Here is a 21,327-nt window from a genome sequence, read left to right as displayed (position 1 = left end):
ACCCTGCCGTCTTCTCGGCAACTGTACTGTGAATTACTCTCAGTTCAGTTCTCAACCTCCTTTAGTGCTTTTTTTTTCGCAAATCTCATCTGTTATAATCTTGGTGAACACAGCCTCTAATTGTTAATTGTGGCCCCAGTTGGACAATCCAAACATGTTCGGGAATTTGAATTAATTTGCATTGTTTTCATTCATTTCTTTTGTCGTTAGTGTTCTGTTTAGGGGCGCTGGTGGTGCAGCGGGCTTGGCCGAGTCCTACGCTCTGGCGGGTCTGGGGTTCGAGCCCTGCTTGGGGTGCCTTGCGATGGACTGGTGTCCCACCCCGTGTTGCTGGGTTAGGCTCCGGATCATTATTACCCTCCTTGGAACACACTGCTTCAGACTGTGTGTGTGTGTGTTCTGTTTGGTTTTCTTTGCACTGGTTGGATTCAAAGATTAAATTAATACACAAACACTAACTACCATATAGATGTATATTGTGTTTGTGAGCGTTTGTGAAACATGCTGTACATCATAACTACGAAGGACCCGAATGAGCCCAGATAGACAGCGCAACACAACTACAGAATAATTAACGAAGAGAAACTGGCGCGTTATGTTGCATTACGATTAAAAAAAACGTGAACTATTGAAGCAACTGTGTTGATTTCAATGCGATATGGTAATATTTTCGCTTACATGGGTGTCAGTTGTGGGCCTCAAGAATGCATAAACATATTTACCATTGAATCTAATGATAATTCTTTCATTCCTGAGAATTCATCTTACGAAGGGTTCTAGATGAATGAATTGCTTCCGTAGGGTTTGGGAATATGGTACATCAAGCACCGTCCACAGTATAGTTTGGTGCGGAGTTCCCCGTGCTAAAAACAGCTCTATCGAGAATAATGAGAACCAACGAACCCCTGGCGTTGACTTCACTGCCGAAGTCATCACCGTAGCAGGGTGAAATAAGAGCCTGCAACACTGAGGCGATGGTACCGATTATAAAAAAGCCCTACTTCGTTCCTTCACCCGAAAACATTTCCTCCGCGATGGCCATCCTCTCCGTCTCCAGTCCAGATGAGTTTCCTGCACATCATTTTTAATCATATCGGAAACTGACAACTGTAACGCAGCAATGACAGCGAACAAGAGCAAGTCTCACCGCAACTTTAATTCCATCAGCGACAGTGGGCAGCGGCCCCATATGAAGGGAAGATACAGCAGTCGGTGCTTTTATTCCTGCGCGACCACTTAGCGGCGCCTGCGTCGGCACCCCGAGGAAAGACGAAATTTGGTTCAGAAGGCTGGAAGTAACATGCTGAAGCTACAACCGTGATATTACTGTAAAAATAGGCGTTCGACGCGGGTTTTTGCCGGATGTGTCACTAACAAGCACAGCAGAGCGAGTTGGGCTCTTCAGGCATCACAACAGAAAGCGGAAGAAGAAAACTAGCCAAAAATAAGGACATGGAGGAGGACTGTCAGAAACCTGTCAGGGCTTCTTGTTTCTGTAGGAAATTGATACCGAACGGGATCAGCGGCAAACACTTGATTTTTTTAAGCAGCTGCTGCATTTTATCCCAACTTTGGTTTTTCTCCTTATTAGTCCTCGTTCGGCATTTCTCCGGGCTGTGCCTGAACGTGATATTGGTTACCCTCCCCAGGAATTTGCTCTGTAATGACAGGCCAGATGGTTTCAAACAGACCGCAACCGGTTGACTTATAGGGTTATATCACTTAGTTGAATTCTTGCAATGCTTCGGCGAGTTTTGCGACATCACCGCTGCTGGAAACGTGTTATTAATTAAGTGCGGTGGTGGGAGTTCACCTGGACTACAGCAAATTAAACTGTAGGGGTAGAAAAGAACATCTTGTTCATTAGGAGTCCAAAATGCTGACACGGTGAAACAAACCTAAAAATGTCTATATATAAATTGAGTTCGTAATGAAAAACCTTTTTTTGTCTGGAACGAGACTCCAAGGCTGTTTAGGCAGGAAGCTGGGTATTTATGCTGCCAGAGAAACGGATTCAGAGTGGCACAGCGGTGCAGCGGGTAGCACTGGAGCTGCAGGGTTTCTGGGCTATGGGTTTGGATGTGAGTTCCAGCCAGCTCAGTCTGTGTGGAGTTGGCAGGTGCTCCACATGCTCACATGGTTTCCTCCACGTGCACCAGTTTCCTCCCACAGTGTAAAGATTTGCGTTTCAAGTGAACCGGTGACTCCAACTTGTCCATAGTGTGTGTGTGCACCCTATGCTCTTGAGATGGTCTCTTGGCCACCACAACCCAGGACTCAGAGAAGTTATTGATGATTTACGCATGGAGAACAAACTGTGAGCCACAAAGAGATATTAAATTCATCTTCACTATGGAGCTCTGTACTGTATGTCATTGGAGCTGTTCCACAGAGGCATGCGACAGGTCGGGGAACAGCTGGGAGCCAACGTGCTTCCCCACGAACTAGGTGTGCAGAACGTACAGCAACACTGTAATTAAACCTGTCACGTTTATTCCTAACAATCATAAACATTTCAGTTTGTTATTGTTCTTCTATTAGGTTACTGTGCGCTGGCACACAGAGCGCTGAACAAAGTGACTGTCGATGATCTATCGTTAAAGTTAAAACATATCGCTAACTACAGAGTAAACCAGCCTGCAGTTGTGGAGAGGAAAACAAAACACCCCCAACTCAGAAGAAACTCACACACACGCATTTTCTGAAAGAGAGCAGTACCCAGTCAAGCCCATTGCACCACTACACCTCTGCCCCCCTCCGAGAAGAAACTGAGAAAAATAAACCTGCGGGGGTTCGAGCACCAGTGATTTCACACCCCTCATGATTTTCCCTATCAATTGTGCGCACAGCTACTGCCCGCCGGCAAAAACAACCATTGGACAAACCGACTGTGCGTCAACATCTAAAACCATTCTGCTGTTGTAAAACATCCTTTTGTCTCTTCTGAGTTGGACAGAAAAGCGTCTGCAGCACAGTAAACGGCAATCTACACATAACGTGTACCTGCAAAACAGTGGTATCAGACAAACAAGCCGCTCTCTGATAATTATGTGTCTGAAAAGCTTTTTTCTTTCATATGCATTCATTTAGTTGACACTTCTCTCCAAAGCTACTTACAGTGTTAAGCTAACTAACTATGTTTATTGACCCATTTATAGAGCTGGGTAACTTTTTTTTTTACTGGAGCACTTCAGGGTAATTAATTTGTTTAAGGGTATTCCAGCAGGAGGTAGGAATCAAACCATCAACTTTTAGGTCCAAAGGCAAAAGCGCTAATCACTACACTACAGACTTTTTCACTCAGCTTTCAATGTCACTTTGAAAAAATGCAATCTGCTAAATGAATAACTGTAAATTCATTATGTAAAGCCAACATGACCCGGCCCATGCGATTACATGAGTTGTGTGTGGTTTATAACACTGCTTGGTAAAATAGGTTATTCTCCAAAAGAGCCTGATGGGATTTCAGCCTTCAGGAGTAGAAGCGGTGCTGAATAAGGATATTGACTCTTGCTGTACACATTTCATAGGAGGCACTTGCTAATGTGGAAAACAGAGCCAGAATCATAAAGGACGCCCCCCTCCCCCACCCCCACCACCACGTTCAATGGTCCCTATGACGTGATATATCACTGACCACCAGATGGCGTCATCTATCACTCCATGATCAACTTGTAGCTGACCAGCTGAGGAGCTGATGTGAAAACATGTTCTGCACTGTAATAATGATGAATAAGCAATTATTCAATATCACAAATTGCAGAAACATGAAAATAAAAGGAAAATAACCAACACAGACACTGAGAAGCAGTGGTCCTGTTGCAGGGCGATGTGTCCAGCTCATCGCATCTCAGCAGCTCAGAGAGGCCTTGACGTCGCATGGATGATCTAAGGTCCTCAAGGAGAGGTCGATACCACCGGAAACATCTCCTCCAGGGTGTTGAGTCTCATACGCTGTTCCAGTGCTCGGGAAGCCTGTCGTTACAAACATATCAATGCGGTCTGTTTTTTAAAAGCATCTGTCAAAAGATTCATTGATCGCTTTTTAAAGTGTTGCTTTAATGACATTAGTTAGTTTATTTCCAAGCAAAGCAAAACACAGTAACCATAAATATCTCATCTTGAAAAAGTGACTCATATCTGCTGTTGTCTTCCACTCAGACAGAAGCCGTAAGTGTTGAGGAACTGAACTCGACACACACCCAACGCACCTGACACACACCTCTCTGGTGTAAAGAAGCCCCTTTGATGACTTGAAACACAGACTGCTTGCAGTCCGGTGCCACAAATCCCGTTGAGCTCGAGGCTCCAGAGGGTTTATGGGGTCCAGACCAGACAGTCCCTCTAACAGAAACACCAGAACTGTATTGCATTTTTTCTACATATGCACAATGCATTAAGACGCTGCTTAAACACCATACCATGCTGGTGATGGGAAGAACTTCAAATTATATGTGTGTGTGTGTGTGTGTGTGTTGTTGTGTGTGTGCATTATTTTTCTAATAATTTCGGGGAAAAATGATGACACTATGTAGTATGTTTGAAACATTGTTTCTGAGTAGAGTGCTGCACCTGAGCGATACTGAAGACACACACACACCCTTCTTTGAAGATTTTCCATAGTAAAATGAAACTTTACTTTTCTCCGTGTAAATACAGGTGTATAGTATATTTACTTGCGGTAAAAATTACCATATCATTTCATTTTCTCCTTCTTCTTTGTGCTCCGATGTTACGATCACATTAAATAGCTCTAATTGTACTCATTTTAATGACACATGTCACACGCGTTAATGTTTTTCCTGCGCTTCTGCCCGTAATAATCCTGAGCCTCATATCCTTTAAAAAGAAACGTTAATAACTGCAACGCGTTCAGATGGAATGTGAATGAGACAAAAAGGAGCGATTCATACCGAACGGGGCTACCAACCGAGGCGCTAACGCGCGTCACAGATTCGGCTCGGAGCGGTTTTCCGCGCGCGCTCCCTCTTCTCCGCGCGCACAGGTTGTTGGAACCGATCCGATGTCAAAAAGCCCGTCAGACGAGCGGCGCGCGCGGCACCGCGCCCGCCCTCGCGCTCCAAACCGTTAACGCTCTTAGGAAGGAGGGAGTGTGTGTGTGTGTGTGTATGTGTCGGGGGTGGGGGGTACCGTAGTCCACGTCACTCTGCGTACCACAAACTTTTCCCCCTCGCGAGCGCAATCGGGTCCGCACGGTTTTCCACCTTTGTACTGACGCCGGGCTCCCGCGAGCCGGGCACGCGCGTCGCGGGCGAGCAGCGGGAGGAGGAGGAGCCCAGGGAGCCGGAGGACGCTGCTCGTCGGCTGGCTGGAAGTGCAAAAGTCCCCTGGGCGATCGGCGAACGCGGTGAGAGCGGCGGCGCGAGAACAGGATCATCATGGGTCCGGCGTATCAGAGTCGTCGGATCTTTTGAGGAATTTTCAATCATTCCATCGCGTCACGGCGACGCGTGGCGGGACTGGGAAGACACATTTCGTCCGGTTGCCTTCTTGTTCAATCTTCTTGTCCAGCAGAAGTCGTCCCGACCCGAGCAGGTGACATCGGCGCCGTCAACTTTCAACATGATCATGATGAGGAGATTCACGTGAACCGCAGAGTCCGCACCGCACGCACCGCACCGCACCGCACCGCTCCTGGTCGTGGTCCTGCCAGCACGTGCTCCGTACGTGGGAGCGACGATGGAGCGGCGCAGTTGTAGAACGTCGCCAGTCCGCGCGACTGCTTTCCAGTATTTCCGCGACGTGTGCAACGCGAAGGGAGACCTGCTGATTCGCTGAACGGCGTGTGCGCGGTTCGCGGGCAGCGTTCCGTCCCGCACCGTGGACGGTCCTGCGAGGCGTGCACAGTGTGTCCTCGTGCGTGACGCGATGGAGCGCGTTGCGCGCGCGGCTACGGGATGAGGGCGACGGCAGAGCCGCGGATGACAGGAAGACGCAGTAAAACACCATGAACTGGAGTAAAGGTGGTGGTACGCAGAGATTGAAGCCGCACTCCTGTGCAGTGGAGCGCTTTAAAGGACTTGGTGGACGGTGAAGAGTGGACTGTCTGCTGTGACAGGTCGGATGTGAGAGCTCTGTCTGTGTCTGTGGAAACTGCCTGAGCTGCTCTATTAGCCTGGGGGACTTGGACGTAAGAATAAAAGAAAATACATTAATCACGACATGTGATAACTAAAGAAAAAGATCGTTCTGAACTTTTTGACCGTAGTCCGAACCCACGTGGACAGAGGACAGCCGTGGACTTCGCGGTCATGGCCGCGCGTGGACTTGTTTCTACGGTCTGCCTGAGCGGGAATCCCACGGCGAGCTGGACCTGACGAGCTCGCGAGTGTGTGTCGCTCGCGCCCGTCGACGGCGCGCGCGGGGGCACGCGGTCCTCTCTGTGGCTGCGTCCTCTGGCGGAAAAACGACACCAGGTCGTTCTGGATATCGACTGACTCGGATTTCCTTTTCATAAAAACGGACAAAAAAATTGTACGCGACGCTTAGGTGTCCGCCCTCGGAGTGCGTGTTGACTTGACATGAAGAACAAAGCATCTTTTACTACCTTTTCTACTGTCAAACTGTTGCGCTGACAGCATGATGACACTAAACTTTAAGTAGAAGTTGCCTGTTTTCCCTGCGTCTCGTTCTTTTCTTGCTAGGTATCATCTATAAAAATGATATCATGAAGCGAACATTCGTTTAAAAGGACCAAAAGCTGTTCAGCCGGACCAAAAAAATCGGGGTGTTTAACCGGTGGCGCGGGGACGAATCGCCACAGAGCCTCGTGCTGAAGGCGGGAAACCCACCACAAGTGAAGTGTTTCTCCTACGGACAGGTAGGAGGGGCCGCTTTGGCTACAAAACAGTTCCACTGAAGGTTTTATTCCCATTCCAGGCTTGATGCCTCGTCATTATTATTATTATTATTATCAGACTTTTATTAGAAACCACTGCCATTTAATTGAATGCACAAAACTTCCTTGAAACTAAGATCTCAGTATTGAACAGTGTGAGACATATTTCTCTAGCAGTATTGAACCATCCAGATCCTGTACCATATGGTGTTTTCGTCGGGTCTAATGCCAGTGTGGCCAGGCAAGTCTTTTCACTGTGTTTTGTGTTCTCTGCGACAGCTACCAGCATGCTATGTTTAGGATGAGAGCTGACCATACGGGTTGACAGTGGACCCCTCCTCAGCCCACCTGCTTCTCCTGCCTCTCCACCCATCATCATTAGTCCCCGCTGCCCACATGCAGGCCAAGAAGAGGTACCTGCTTGTGTCTCTTGGGGCTTGTCTTCTTCTGCTCGCCTACCTGTGGGGTCTGCAGATCGGGGAGTTCCAGCACGACCAGTACCACCATTTCCAACACCAGCACCAATTACGCCTGCATCATCACCTTGACAAAGTGTCACGGAGCCAGAGCGTCGTGAGGCCACGCTGGCCGGAGTGGACCCACCCTCTGGGAACCTACCTGGATGGAGGTGGTGTGGATGAAGAAGGCCCTCTGCCCCGCCACCGTGCTCACCTGTCACCCCGGGAGAGGCGCGAGATCCGCAACCACATCTACAAGAGCCGGAGGTGCCGCATGGACACATGCTTTGACTTCAGCCTCTGCCGGAACGCCTTCAAGGTCTATGTCTACCCCTTGCCCAAGAGTGAGAGGGTCTCCGAGAGCTACCAGAAGATCCTGACTGCCATTGAGGAGTCACGCTTCTACACAACAGACCCCAGCGAAGCCTGCCTGTTTGTCCTGAGCACCGACACATTGGACAGGGATCAGCTCTCCAGCCAGTATGTCCACAACGTCAACGCCAAAATCCAAAGCCTCCCATTGTGGAACGATGGGAGGAACCATCTTATTTTCAACCTCTACTCAGGCACTTGGCCAGATTACACGGAGGAGCTGGGCTTTGATATTGGGCAAGCTATCTTAGCCAAAGCCAGCATTGACGTGGACAATTTCCGGCCTAACTTTGATGTGTCCATTCCTTTGTTTTCAAAAGATCACCCCCAGAAAGGAGGTGATAGGGGTTATTTGACACTCAACAATGTTCCCCCCTCACGGAAATACCTGCTGGTGTTCAAAGGCAAGCGATACCTGACTGGTATTGGTTCAGAAACAAGAAATGCTTTATATCATGTTCACAATGGGGAAGATATCATTTTACTTACCACCTGCAAGCATGGGAAGGACTGGGAAAAGCATAAAGATGGAAGGTGTGACAAGGACAATGAAGAATACTCAAAGTAAGACTTATGGTTTCTCATTTTGCTGGCTGATTTATCACTTTGGTCATCTAGCCAAAGTAGTTCTACATTTCCGTTTTTTTATAACAGGTTGTGGCATACAGATTCAGTAGTGAGTATAGAACAAAAATAATCATGTTGCAGGTCTGATTTCCTTTTTTTCTATATATATTATAATGTATCATTTCTTGAGGTTTACGTACGATTTTCAAAACAAAAGGCAATTTTCACAACCATTGACTTTGTTTCTAGGGCTTATGTATTAACAGCATTTTCGCAAAAGCTTCTGCTTACTTTCAGTAAAATTTGGTTTCCACTGGTGCGTGTGTGTTGGGGAAACGGAAAGCATTGTCATGGGAATACCGCTACAAAGTCCCATCGTGTTCCTTTGTTCAGAAGGCGCATAGAGGTGTGCTGTAATGCTCAGGAGATGTGTGTTCTGAACGTTGTCGCTAAAAAGCTGAGGCGGCTCACACAAGCTGATATCTTGAACGTGGAGAACTCACTTTTCCTCATTTGAGGTTCACGGACACATGGTTGTCTTTGTACGACTCCTAATCAATCTGAAAGTCATCGGGTGGTTAATATTTGTGCACTGAAACCAATGCTTTGACATGGATTTAGGCATGGTGCTTTCTTGTTTTTTATCAGTTCATTTGTGTAATCAATATGGTACCTCATTAATTACAGTTGGTTGAAACCGGAGGATATTTTCTTGCATTGATCGGGAAAGGTGTTCTTTGCAGGTACAGAGAACATGCTGTGAGATATGAGACTTTGAGGTCAGGCTCACATAGTCAACTGAATTTTTGAGTGTACTGCATTCATTCCCAAATCACAAGGAAGGATTGTACCTGATTTAGTATTTTGTGTCCCGCACTTCGGCTCTGTTGTGTGTATGCAAATGTTTCTTCAAATGCCCAGTTTCAGTTTTCCAACCTGCCTCCTGGTAGCCATTGTTTTCAGTGTAGGTCTTTTACAGATGGTTGAAAACAGTGACTTGGGAAGTGATGCCCTGTCAGAGCACACTGTCATTGTGACAGTCTCAGCTGGACAGCCACGGAAGCTGCAATCTATGGAGCCGGAAACAAGTAGAGTTTAAGGAAATTCAGCATTGTCATCTCTGTTAAATAGACTGGAACAATTTCAATGCACTAGATTGGAACAATTTGCCGTGATTTTATTCCACTAAAGCGGCCTTTTTTGTCCGCTGTTTCTGCGAAAAGCACGTGGTGTGGTCTGACATTAAAAGTTTTTATGTCTTTTTTTGAAATTAATCAATGTAAAAATTTAAGCGAGACAATTGTTTCACTCTCTGGTTCATGTGGAAGTCATTAATGGTCATATTTTGGAATGCAGTGTGATGCTTTCATGAGATATTTTGTTTATTTAACTGGAGGAAATGAGGAGCATTCTGGCAAGATGCATCAATAAGCACTAAATGAGTACTCCTCCTGGCTATGCACATTGATGACAGTGAGGTAACGGCTGGACACTCCTTCTTGGCAAAGTAAGGGCTGCGCTGCGCTTTAATTAGCTTGTACATTGAACATGTCCCTCCCAGCTCTCGACACCAGACAAAGACCCATTGATTATTGGCCATCACTGGATGAATCATCGACTGCTGCCAGGTCTGGCCATTTCCAATATACGGCTGCTTGGTACATTGATCCGAAGAGCAGCAGCAGGCAAACATATCTTGAAGGACCCAGTTAAGTCCTCAGTGTTTTGGATGGTGCAAGAGCTGTACAGGAACCTTGGGCACTCAGTTTTACATTGTCTTTTACTGAATATTAACTTGTTACCCTACAGAAAGCTGTAACAGCTGCTATATCAAAGGGCTGGACTGCTTTATAAATTGTGTGATGTGTTTTAGTAGAAAATTGTCTAAGGACTTGTGTGATTTTCCTTCACTGCCTGTGGATGGCATGTTAAAAGTCGACAATGACAACCGTTTTAAATGTTTAAATATTGTTTTTTGTTTTTTGTTCCAACTGTCTTTGTTAACATGTACAGGAAGGTATCCAGTTGTTTAAGACACACATATTTCTATGTAAAGTATCCTGTTGTGTAAATAGATACATTTTAAGTTATAATAGCTGCCTTGGATGAAAGTGTCTCCCAAACAGCTAAATAATGTAAAATATAATGTAATTGACAGCCCACTCTGGATGCATTATATATTAAGTGGTGCTCCATTAAAAATGTATATATTTAGCTGATGTAAGGACTACAAAGGCATGACTTAATGGCTGTATTAAGCATTTACTGTGCTTTGCTCATAATGCAAAAACCTTATCGTTATATAGATTTGATGCATGGTGGTTGTGCCTCCTAATATGACAAAACATTTCATATTATAACTTATAAAATATGCACAAAATTACAAATACTTTTCTGGTCATGTATGCTTTATTAAGGCAAATGAAAATTATCTTGTTTGAATTAACTATTGCACAACAATGTTTTTTAAAGTCATGCAGTATCTGAAAACATGGGAAAGGACGGGTTTTGTTTTAAACTGAGATCTGAGGTAAACAGGATGTAGATTCCATATATGCTTCTCGTGCACTGACAGATGGAGCATCTGAAGAACAGTGAAACAACTTTTTGTATTTCCTTCAAATTTTGTGCTCTTACTATATGTTGTGCACTGAATATATTTTTTTACTGAAAATGACAGAAAAGTGTTTGTGGTATTATTTGTTACCTTTAAATTCTGCTGAATTACCATTTTTGACATATAATTGCAAGGAAAAGGCTGTTTGCATTTTGCTAGTATATTTGCTAAAATTAGTCTGTTCATTAACCAACATATACATACAAGAGTAAGTATCTGGTCACTAACAGGCTTTCAGACCAAAGGCCAGGCAATTAAAATATCAAGACAGAAGCAGAACAAGCTGTGATCGCAGTCTTTGTTTGCGCTGGATGCTACTTCACTTGCAAAATTATCATCTTCAATCATTTTTAGAGACGCTGTGGCTGCTTATTTAAAAAAAAATATTGGCATTATTATATGAAAGCTAAAGACCTGAACATTGAACTGTGAAAAGGATTTTCTACTTGCCTAGGCAGCCTTTGCAGTAATGATAGATGTTGGTTTTGATTCTTGTTTAGTTGAATATTTGCGTGGAATAGGTCATTAATTCCAAAAGTAAATATTTAAAACTCTAAATTCAGTTTTCTCCAGAAATCACATGATTAAAAATGTAGGAGTTTAAGGATTTACTCATGCAGCATGCAGACTTGGCAGTTTTTGTTCTTCTTTCAGCCAAGAATGACCATGGTTGTCATTAGTTGTAAAGAAATGGGATTTAACAAATTTCTACAAAAGGGAATATTCATTGTACAGCTATGTGCTAGTGTAGCAGGGAGAGCAATTTGTGCTCCTCATCTGAAACCACATGACAGTGAGGCAAAGCAGTGCCAAATTGTGAAACTATTCTTACACACCTTATATGCTCGACACATCAGGTTTGCGATGTACATTAGGTACTGTTTTTAACAGGTTTTAGGGGATGTGAAACCAAAGAAGAAGAAGGGAACACAAGTCTAAGGAGGAGGTGACTTTGTTGTTTGTTGGTTTTTTGCTGTTTCGTTTCTGCTGTTTCATTTCCTTTTGCTGGGGATGCGGTGACGCAGCGGGCTTAGCCGGGTGCTGCTCTCTGGTGGGTCTGGGGTTCGAGTCCTACTTGGGGTGCCTTTCGACGGACTGGCGTGCCGTCCTGGATGTGTCCTCTCCCCCTCCAGCCTTGCGCCCTGTGTTGCCGGGTTAGGCTCCAGTTTGCCGTGACCCGACCTGGGGCAAGTGGTTTCTGCCATTGTGTGTGTTTTCTTTTGCATACATCCTCCATGGCAGCTTCTCCAAGAAAGCCTAAGAGGTCAGACGTGTTGAGATGTGCTCTCCAGCTTTGCTACCCACGTCATCCAGATACTTTCGGCAGCTAAGTTAGATGAATCACTGGCTGATATGTCTGGGGTCAGTTCACAGTAGCCTGATGACTCCATCAAAACTGAAATGAGCTGGAATTTGGCTGAGGTTGATGCCAGAAACCAGAAAAAAAGACATTCCAGAAAATAAGTTCAGGTTGGGCATCAATGTCAAATTATAGACAAGGAAAAGCGCTTGTACCTTTTGAGATTCCTGCTGTGTTGTTCGTTCTGAATGTTCAGGTGTATAAAAGTGCAAAAGGGAAATTCACGTATTAATAGTCACCCAGTGTAAAGATGTCTGCCAAGTACTCGAGCTCTGTTTACACTGAATAAAATTCACGGTATGATAAAGTCATAACTGAAGTGGAGCCTTGACATTATAGACCTCCATATGTGTTTAGTCTCTGGGTGGCTCCTGAAATAGATGCATTACTGAAAAGCTGCTGGGGAGGTGAGGAAGAGGAGTGGGATGCTTACATTGTATAGTTTTGTCCAGCAATTGTAACATCTTTTCCAGTTGTTTTCGCAAATGAATAATGCCAGTAAGGTTAGAAATTAATGAATTCTTTCAAAAATGTGTTCAACTGAGAGCACTTCTGAAGAATGTCTTATGGTAAGTGCTTCTATTGTAGGAAGAAAAAAAGTCCTATGATTTCCACCTTAATTTGTTTAGCACTATATGACAGTTATTAAGTTGTCTATTAATTGTGACAACAAGCTGAAGACTTGATAGCAGTGTGATGTGCTGGTGATAGCATGTTGGTAAGGAACGAACGCTAGGGAATAAATAAATCTTGAGAAAGTGTCCCTGGAACACAAACTCAACAAACCACATTTTCTTTTAACTAACAAAGGGCACATTTCAAAATTATGGGGTTCCTACACTGTCCTGGAACCTTCTTGTGTGCCTTCTATGTAGTCTGAATAAAGGAGGAGTTGTGGGAATTATATTCTGCTTTTTTTTAACCAGCGATAGAGGAGATAAGACTGCAGAGAACTGATTCTTCACCTTCACTCACAGGCATTTAAAACCCTGTATTTATAATTTATGTAGACTTTTTAGAGGAAGGAACATCTTGTCCTTCAAGGGTTGCTACTGCCTGACTAAATTGCTGTTTTTCTGCACAAAGTAATTGCGGAGTGATAAAGGTTTATGGCTTCCAAAGTCAGAGTTGGCTGACAATGTTGTACATGGGTGAGAAGACGAATGTACAGCGATGTATAAGGCAAGTTAAAACAATAGTAGTCAACATGAAGGCCCAGTGCGGACACAAGTATACGTACATATAAAATTAGTCTGACAAAATGTCAGTCCATTCAGAAAAAGATGTCTCTTTTATATATCATATACATTGGAGCTCCTTGCCCCCAAATTTCCCCAGTGGATGACAAAAACACATTTTGGTATCTTTGAACACAATATAACATTACATCTGCTGATGGTGTTTTTGACAGGAAAATGATAGCTTTACAAGAATCAAACTGGCAAAAAGCAGTTAAATAGTTTCTTTCTTTGTTGCAAAGTTGAACACAGGTATCGGCCTGCAGTAGAAGTGTTGCCAGTTACAGCATATGTAAAAACAAGTAATTGTAGAGATTGAGCTGATTTAGTATGATAGTTGTCGGCATTTTTAACGCGCCGCCTGAGGGATTATTAATGAGGAATTGCTCACGAAAAAACATCTCAGACAGACATGGAGATGCCTTAGTCTGGATCTAATGAAATGTCTCAGATCCCAGAGAAAATTCCAGAATAACACATGGTTGAATGCATCATAACATTAAAACAGAATTGTGAGGGAAACAATAGCAAATATGCATCGCTCTTGATGATTTTTGCCCAGTTTGCCTTATAAAGTATTCCTATCTCGGTTGCGCTGACTCACAAGTGCCTGACATTTTTCATCCTTCTCTGGGTCACATGGGAGAGTGAAGAGGGGACCGAAAAGGGACATGATCAGAGGTCTTCAGGGCCTGCCTGGCTTCTATCACAGTGGGGGTTGCTGAGGGGTGGGAGGTTGACAGATGCCAAAGAGGAGGCTCGGCCGTAGTTTGGCACCTTTCTTGTATCTTGTTGACATAGCTTTTCTGTAAAAGCAACTGTGTCCTGTGAGTCACATGCTGATGAAGTTATTGATTAAAGTGTAAACGAACCGTCCTGCTTCTGGTGTTGGCCATCCCTTGGGTAAAAGATGTCTACTCTGAAGGGTTTTCTTTTTTCATTTTTCCTTATTTTCATGAAACCACTTCTAGCATGCACACATAAATTACATTACTACCATTAAAATATGCTCTATAATGTACTTTTTATGTCATGTAAAATTGTGGCAATAAAAAGGTACTTTTATGTACAATTCCAGACATCTGAAAGAGAGCGCTTCTGGTTTGCAGTAGACATCACAGTCTGGCACTACCACTTGTATTGATGCTGGTCTGTTTTCCTTCGGTGTGCGCAGAGGAGTCCCTTGCTACCAGGACATCATCACCAGTAAAGAAACATATTCAAGGCACTCCTTCATCCAACTTATTCTGTGAACTGGGCTAATTTTCATAACTGATCAATACAGACCTGGATTTTTACCCAAAAAAAACTTGCCTCTCCTGAACCCTTTGCATATTAATTTTTGTCTTGACAGATAAGATCAAATCCTTCACATTCTTATCCTTTTAATGGTTTGTATTACTGCTATCTGATTTGAGTCTCCGCATGCTCAGTTTCAGGAATTCAGGCCAAGGACCACAGAACTACAAAACACCTTTATTTGACCACACTCAAGCAGGGTAGGGTGAAAGGGCAAATGCCCAAGACATTGACTGGTCGTGAAAGAAGCAGAGGGTTGCATAGAGCTTAGAGCATTTGCCTTTCATTTGATGGATCTAGGTTCAAATCCTTGTTCCCACTGTAATCTCCTTGATCAAGGCACTTAACAAGAGTAGATACAGTAACAGTTACCAGTCTGTATAAGTGGTAAATCTGCAAGTGGCTTAATGTACAAACCTAACAATGCAAGTGCTTTAAACAAAGGTATGAAAAATAAAATGAAAGAAATTAAAACTCGAAGCATGCATTGCAGCTGGTGATTCAAGTTTATAGCTCAGTTGTTTGAGATGTCCAGTGTTTGAGAGAGGGGTGGTCGCATAGTAGCTGGGTATTGGGTAACTTGGGATAACCACCTGGTAGCTGGGGAGAGTGTTGTAAAAGTGTCCTGGGATGCTAAGGTCCCTAACAGTGGCTGCTGGGTCAATCATCTGTAGAGTGTTTCAGCTTATGGAGAATGACACTTTGAGGAGTAAAACTAGGCACCTTTCTCCATGTTGATTCAAATTTATTTAACCAATCTGACATTGCCAGAGGAACACAACATGACAGCCTTTTGCTGTTAGTTTTCAACAGCACAGAGCATATGAAATTATATTTCTGTTCTTGTATCAAAGTAAAAGTATTACTAGCGGTTGCATTCATAGTTAAACTAAATTAGAATGGGAAAATTCAGGCATATTGTCATAAAACCATCCATCCATCCATCCATCCATCCATCCATCCATCAGTCCATCAGTCCATTCATCCATCCAATTTCAATAACCACATATCCTGAGCACTGTTGCAATGATCTGGAGCCACTGGGTGCCAGGCTGCGTGGGGGTACACCCTTGGCAGGATGCCAGACCACCACAAGATTATCAAACCACAAAATAAAATTAGTGTAACTGGTGAAAATGAGAAATAAAGAGTATAATAAAATGACAGCGATGCCTTTTCAAGGAGAGCCACATCATGTGCTGATTTTTTATCACCAACTCTTAATTTTGACTGATGAAGTGTAAATCAGGATCTAATAAATGTTCTCCCTCTAAAATCACTCGGTCTTGAGGTCTGTGGATGGCTATTCTGGTTATAACTTGAACACAGGCTTGTATCACTATAACCAGTATAATTTTTCATTATTTCAGAACTCTTTGGCCCTGAATTTTTTCACTTGATTAAAAGAAAAGCCTTAGTTTTAAACCAAAACCATAAAAATGTAAAACTTCTGTTCTTGGCTGGGACTCTACTTTTCACAGCCTATAAATAGTGATGCCTGGCATTGCTGAAACCGCTGTACTTACAAAGTGATGAGCCGCAAAAACTCTTTTTTAAAAAATGGATTCATTGCTGTTTTTGTCAATGTAATACAATGCATCATTCATGACAGCCTTTAAGGAGTCCTACAGATGGTCATTGTCTTTTGTTTTTTTATCTTGTTTGGAAGTTTACAGTTTGCCTAGTGTTGTGTTGTAGAGTTCCTTTTCAGCAACTGCATCCTAGGTACATTCTTGTAAAAGGCTCATATTGTACTTGTTGTGGCTTCAGTTTTGTTTTGACTTTTTTTACCCAAGGAGCCGCAGTGGTATCCATCCCATCCTGGATGCAGAGGACTCAACGCAGAGTACAACTTGGTGCACTCATACACTCATAGAATCACCAGTTACCCTGAAATTAATGTCTTTGGACTCTGGGAGGAAGTTAATTACCTCGGGAACTAAGACGTACACAGGGAGGACATGCAAACTAAACACAGCCTCAGCGGAATTCAAAGCTATCTGCTACACCCATAACCCAGGTGCTGTGAGGTACCACTGTTACTTGCCACACCACTGTGCTGCCTTGCAGTTTTTTTTTTGTAACAGCAAAACAGTTAGTTGTTTTCATAGTCACAGCTTGTAGGCTAATTGTGAAGAGAAACATTCCCTCTGTGATGATTTTCTGAAAGTATACGGAGGAAGAGACAAGGCCCATTGATCTGTGCACTCGGCATGCTGCGTCTTTTTGTTCATTTGATGCCACCATAATAAATATGCGCAGCCAAAGTTGTTTAGTGCAAAAGGTGGCTTTGAGATGACTGTCGCATTCCCAGTGACCTTCACACACATATTTTTATCAGCTGGAGATGGAGCTCACAACTTACTGACACAGATGAAATCCTAGGCTGATGTACTGATGCGCTGAGCACCTGACCTGACAGCAAAAACAGAATATCATCCCCTTTCCTTGGAGTTTCGTTCTTCTTTTTGTCAGGCGATGCATCGATCACTTCAGGGTCTCCGTGTCATGACAGCACTAGTGACGGGCATTCATGTGAATGAGCGGCGGAGACCTCGGAGCGGAATGTCCCCTCTCTCTGGCACACAGCTGTGAAATGTCACTCCTGACCTCCGGAAGTGGACTTTCTCTGCTAAGGGGGACTGTCCTTTATTGGACTGCTTATCCATGAGCAAGGTCATTTTCTTCCTTTTTACATTTGCGATGCTTTATCATGCAGGCTTTTGTTTGTCTTAAAAGGTTGGGGTTGGAGAGGGAGGCTCAAGTTCTATCAGCTCCTTTCGATGTTTTTCAACTCAAGAGTCAAAAAGGCCTTTAATGTCATTTCAACCATATACAACAGTACACAGTGAAACAAAACAACGTTCCTCCAGGACCATGGTGCTACATAAAGCAACACAGTTAGCGACACAGACTACACAGACTACATAAAGTGCACATGTGCAAAACTTCTACAAACAGTGCTAACAGTGCTAGTTCTTGTTTTCCAAGTTGCGATAATGACGTGACATGTGTGGAGTTTGCATTTCCTGCCTGTGTTCGGGTGGGTTTCCTCTGGCAACTTCCATTAAAAAAGCATGTTTCAGGTGAATTGGCAACTCTGAACTGCATGTTGCATGTGAGTGAAAGTATATGTGATTGCCCTGTGATGGTGTGGCATCCTCTCCTGGGTGTACCCTGCCTCAGGTGCTGTGCTTCTAGGTATAGGCTTCGGACCAGGGAGTGATTCATTGAGAGCCCTCGCTCGTATCTGGGGAAGATGTGCAGTTCATCACAACGGAGGTAGAATAGGCTCAAAAATGGCCAAATTCGACAGAAATCCTTCACCGTAGAGCCAGAGCTTCGAACTGCTTGTTAAAGCAGGCAGAAAAGGGAGCTGGATTCGCCTGTAAGAGTGATGGAGTGGGCGTAGCCTAATGGTTCTGTTCTGAGCATAGGATATGTGTGAGGCTACGGTTTATTACACACACACACACACACACACACATTTTCAGAACCGCTTGTCCCATACAGGGTCGCAGGGAACCGGAGCCTACCCGGTAACACAGGGCATAAGGCCGGAGGGGGAGGGGACACACCCAGGACAGGACAGCAGTCCATCGCAAGGCACCCCAAGCGGGACTCAAACCCCAGACCCACCAGAGAGCAGGACCTGGTCAAACCCACTATGCCCCCCCCCATTAGTTGACAGGCATATGGAAATAAATAAACAACCAGATTTACAGGGATCTGTTGTAAGCAGATAAATCAGACATATTCCAGATAGCAGGTGTACATTTTAATGGAAATGTATTATGTTTGAAAGGAACCTGAATTTCACTGACACATGACCACCGGGCACTCAGTGCCGGCAACTCAGATTTCCACTTAACGTAAAGAGACAAGTGATCTCAGAATTTTCTCCAGATCATGGTTCTGAGGGGGGCTTGAGACCTTTCGCTGAATGGATCTGATGACAACTTGCACTGCTGCTCAATCTAGTCCTACCGTCTATATTACATTTTTTTTTAACTGACTTATGCAGCTTACTTCTGCCCATTTTACAGACTTAAAAATCTGGACATGCCTTTGTCAGATACAACACAACCCCAGCTGAGAAATTAACCAAGAGTCTGTTGTTTTTTAGCCCATGCCATTAACCACAGTGCCACCTGCTGGCAGTTAGTAAGAATTTCAAGTGCTCTCATGGTTCCTTTTTTATTCAGTGTTTAATGATTCTATTAAGATTCAAATTCATGTGGCGAGTATGATCCCCCTCACCATGCAGCCAAGGGTGTACTATAGAGGCTTTCGGTGGGCGATAATGTCCAGATTACTACACTGCAAAACAGAAACAGGGCCTACCCATCTGTAATCTAGCCTCCAGTTCAGATGGCTCTTCTCCCTCCCTCCTTCCTTTCCTCCCTTCCTCGCTCTGTGCGCTCTGTAATTTGAGGCCTCCAGTCTGAGGCATTAGAGCATGCTTCAATCAATCGTCCACGGTGCATTCAAGAAATGGAAGCATGCTGAAAATTGATCACAATTGTAGTTAATATTCAGGGGCAAATATAGCTCTAAGCTTGGGTGGTAAATGATAAGAAGAGCGGAGCGACATGCTCTCTCAAGGGGAGCGCTAACTGAAGGAGCCGCTCTTTTGGACGTAGCCCGATGCAGACGGGCATTACGTGTGCATATCGATGTCTGAGATTCACTCGCACTTGGCGACGTCTGTAACCCAGAGAAAATGTCGATGTCATAGATGAAAATGGTAGTTTGATTGACTTCCTGGCTATACCCAGGCGACCTGTATCTGTGGGCTGCACATTTTCTGGTACAAATGAGGGACCACAACTATCCACACACACCCGTTGCAACGCTATAGTTTATTGAATGCTCCGATGCCTGTGACGGTACTCAGACAGAAGGTACTTTATGCTTTTGGCAGGTCTGAGTGAAGCTGATACTCAGTGCTAAAGGAGGAGGGCTAGCGCTTGAATCCATGTGCATGTTTGCCATGACAATTACAACCGAACGCATGGAGTGGAATGTTCAGTCCAATCCACATCAGCAAGAAAGGTGACATTACAATGGGGAAGATCCTGCCAGGTGGACTTTTAATAACTGCAAACAACCAAACCCCACATAAGAAAAAAGTTTTCCAACAGAGCTGAGAAATCTGGGACAGATGATGATTTGATTCATTTTTCTTCATTAATGTCATACTTTCATTGCTCATTAAGTCATCCTGTCTTCTTTAATGAGTCACAGAAAGTTCCGATTAAAAGGCTGTAACTCGTAGTGTGTAAACACCAATGTTATCGCACTGACAGCTGTTTACCGCACTTCCCTGAAAGAATTTGTCTTTACTTGTGTACTGCTTTTGTGATTTGATTTCTGAACACAAACATCTTAATTAGACTTCAGTGACTCCAGCTGAACTTGTTACCATTCACAAGTCCTTAACTGGATGTCGATGTCTATCGAGGAGAGGGGGGTGGAGCTTAAACTGCGGACTGCAACACTGATCACCTGAAACTGCACACTTTGCTGATTCATAGCGTATTGGTGTTTTATTCTTATTCTGTGCTTTTAGACACTAGAGATATGCTTTACAAACATTGCTTTTATTTTTTAAATGTTTTTATTTATTGTCGAACTTGATGATAAGTAGCCGTGTGAGTCATTTGATCTCTTGCCACATCTGCTTGTCATATCATACATAAATGTTGTGTAGCCTTTTCCCCCCTACAGCCCCATTGCTACATTCGATCAGAGTGCTCTTTTGCCGCTGTTATTAAACGGTGCGAATGGGTTGTAACTGGCGGTGGTGTACAGCTCCTTCTATCTCCTGACAGCAGACAGTTTCAGCCATACTGCTTGGCGTGAGGGCTGCCGCCTGCGTCCTACTGGAACTTCTCGCACAGAGGCCTGGAGATTATGGTGGAATTTACCATTGGCCCGAGGTTGTTACGCTAATGTTTAATTCCAGCAGATATCTTTGCTGGGAAATGACTGTTTTCTGCTAGCAAACATCCTCTGTGGAAAAAAACAGCTGTCAGTAGATTTAATAATGGATTTAATCTTTGATATTCTGTCTGTGTGATTTTTTTTTTTTTTTTTTCAGAATAAAGAGTCATATTTTCCCAGAATTTGGAGTGTTTGGGCTATAAACAGCAGAAAATCCAGAAGCAGGCCTTCGACTCATTTTGGTTGCCTGAGGTCATGCTAATGTTAAATCTGTCATTAAACCAACGTTTCCAGGGTACCCCAGAATGAATAATGTATGATGTGTGTGACTTTACTTCAGATGAAGGAAAAGTTCATAGCACTGTTACAGTGTGTTCTTGCAGAATGATATTAAGGCTTGTATGGTAATTTATAACATAGAGCAAGTAAGAGATATGAAGCATGTGGAGACTTTCAGTGTATTTACAGTATTATTCCTCAGTCTTGTCTGTTTTTTAGTGGCCTAGTAGACTGACTCTTCAGCTGACTGCTTGTTTAGCAGAATTGTTACTGAATACTTGGACATAGGGGGTGCGGTGGCGCAGTGGGTTGGACCGCAGTCCTGCTCTCCG

General features: G+C 43.9%; 1 protein-coding gene across 1 annotated transcript in view; it reads left to right on the top strand.

Annotated features, from left to right (window-relative positions):
* The first annotated feature begins 5,194 nt into the window (after positions 1-5,194).
* Positions 5,195-21,327, top strand: part of LOC108928562 (exostosin-1) — a 175,001-nt gene continuing 158,868 nt past the window's right edge. Inside the window, exons 1-2 of the mRNA XM_018742554.2 lie at positions 5,195-6,841; positions 7,139-8,253. Coding sequence (XP_018598070.1) covers positions 7,256-8,253 — 998 coding nt within the window. The 5' untranslated portion in view covers positions 5,195-6,841; positions 7,139-7,255. The remainder of the gene's footprint in view (positions 6,842-7,138; positions 8,254-21,327) is intronic.

The sequence above is a fragment of the Scleropages formosus genome, chromosome 1 (genome assembly GCF_900964775.1).
Source record: "Scleropages formosus chromosome 1, fSclFor1.1, whole genome shotgun sequence".
NCBI lineage: Eukaryota > Metazoa > Chordata > Actinopteri > Osteoglossiformes > Osteoglossidae > Scleropages > Scleropages formosus.
The sequence above is the reverse complement of the archived record's forward strand: the minus strand, read 5'-3'. Positions and strand labels throughout refer to the sequence as shown.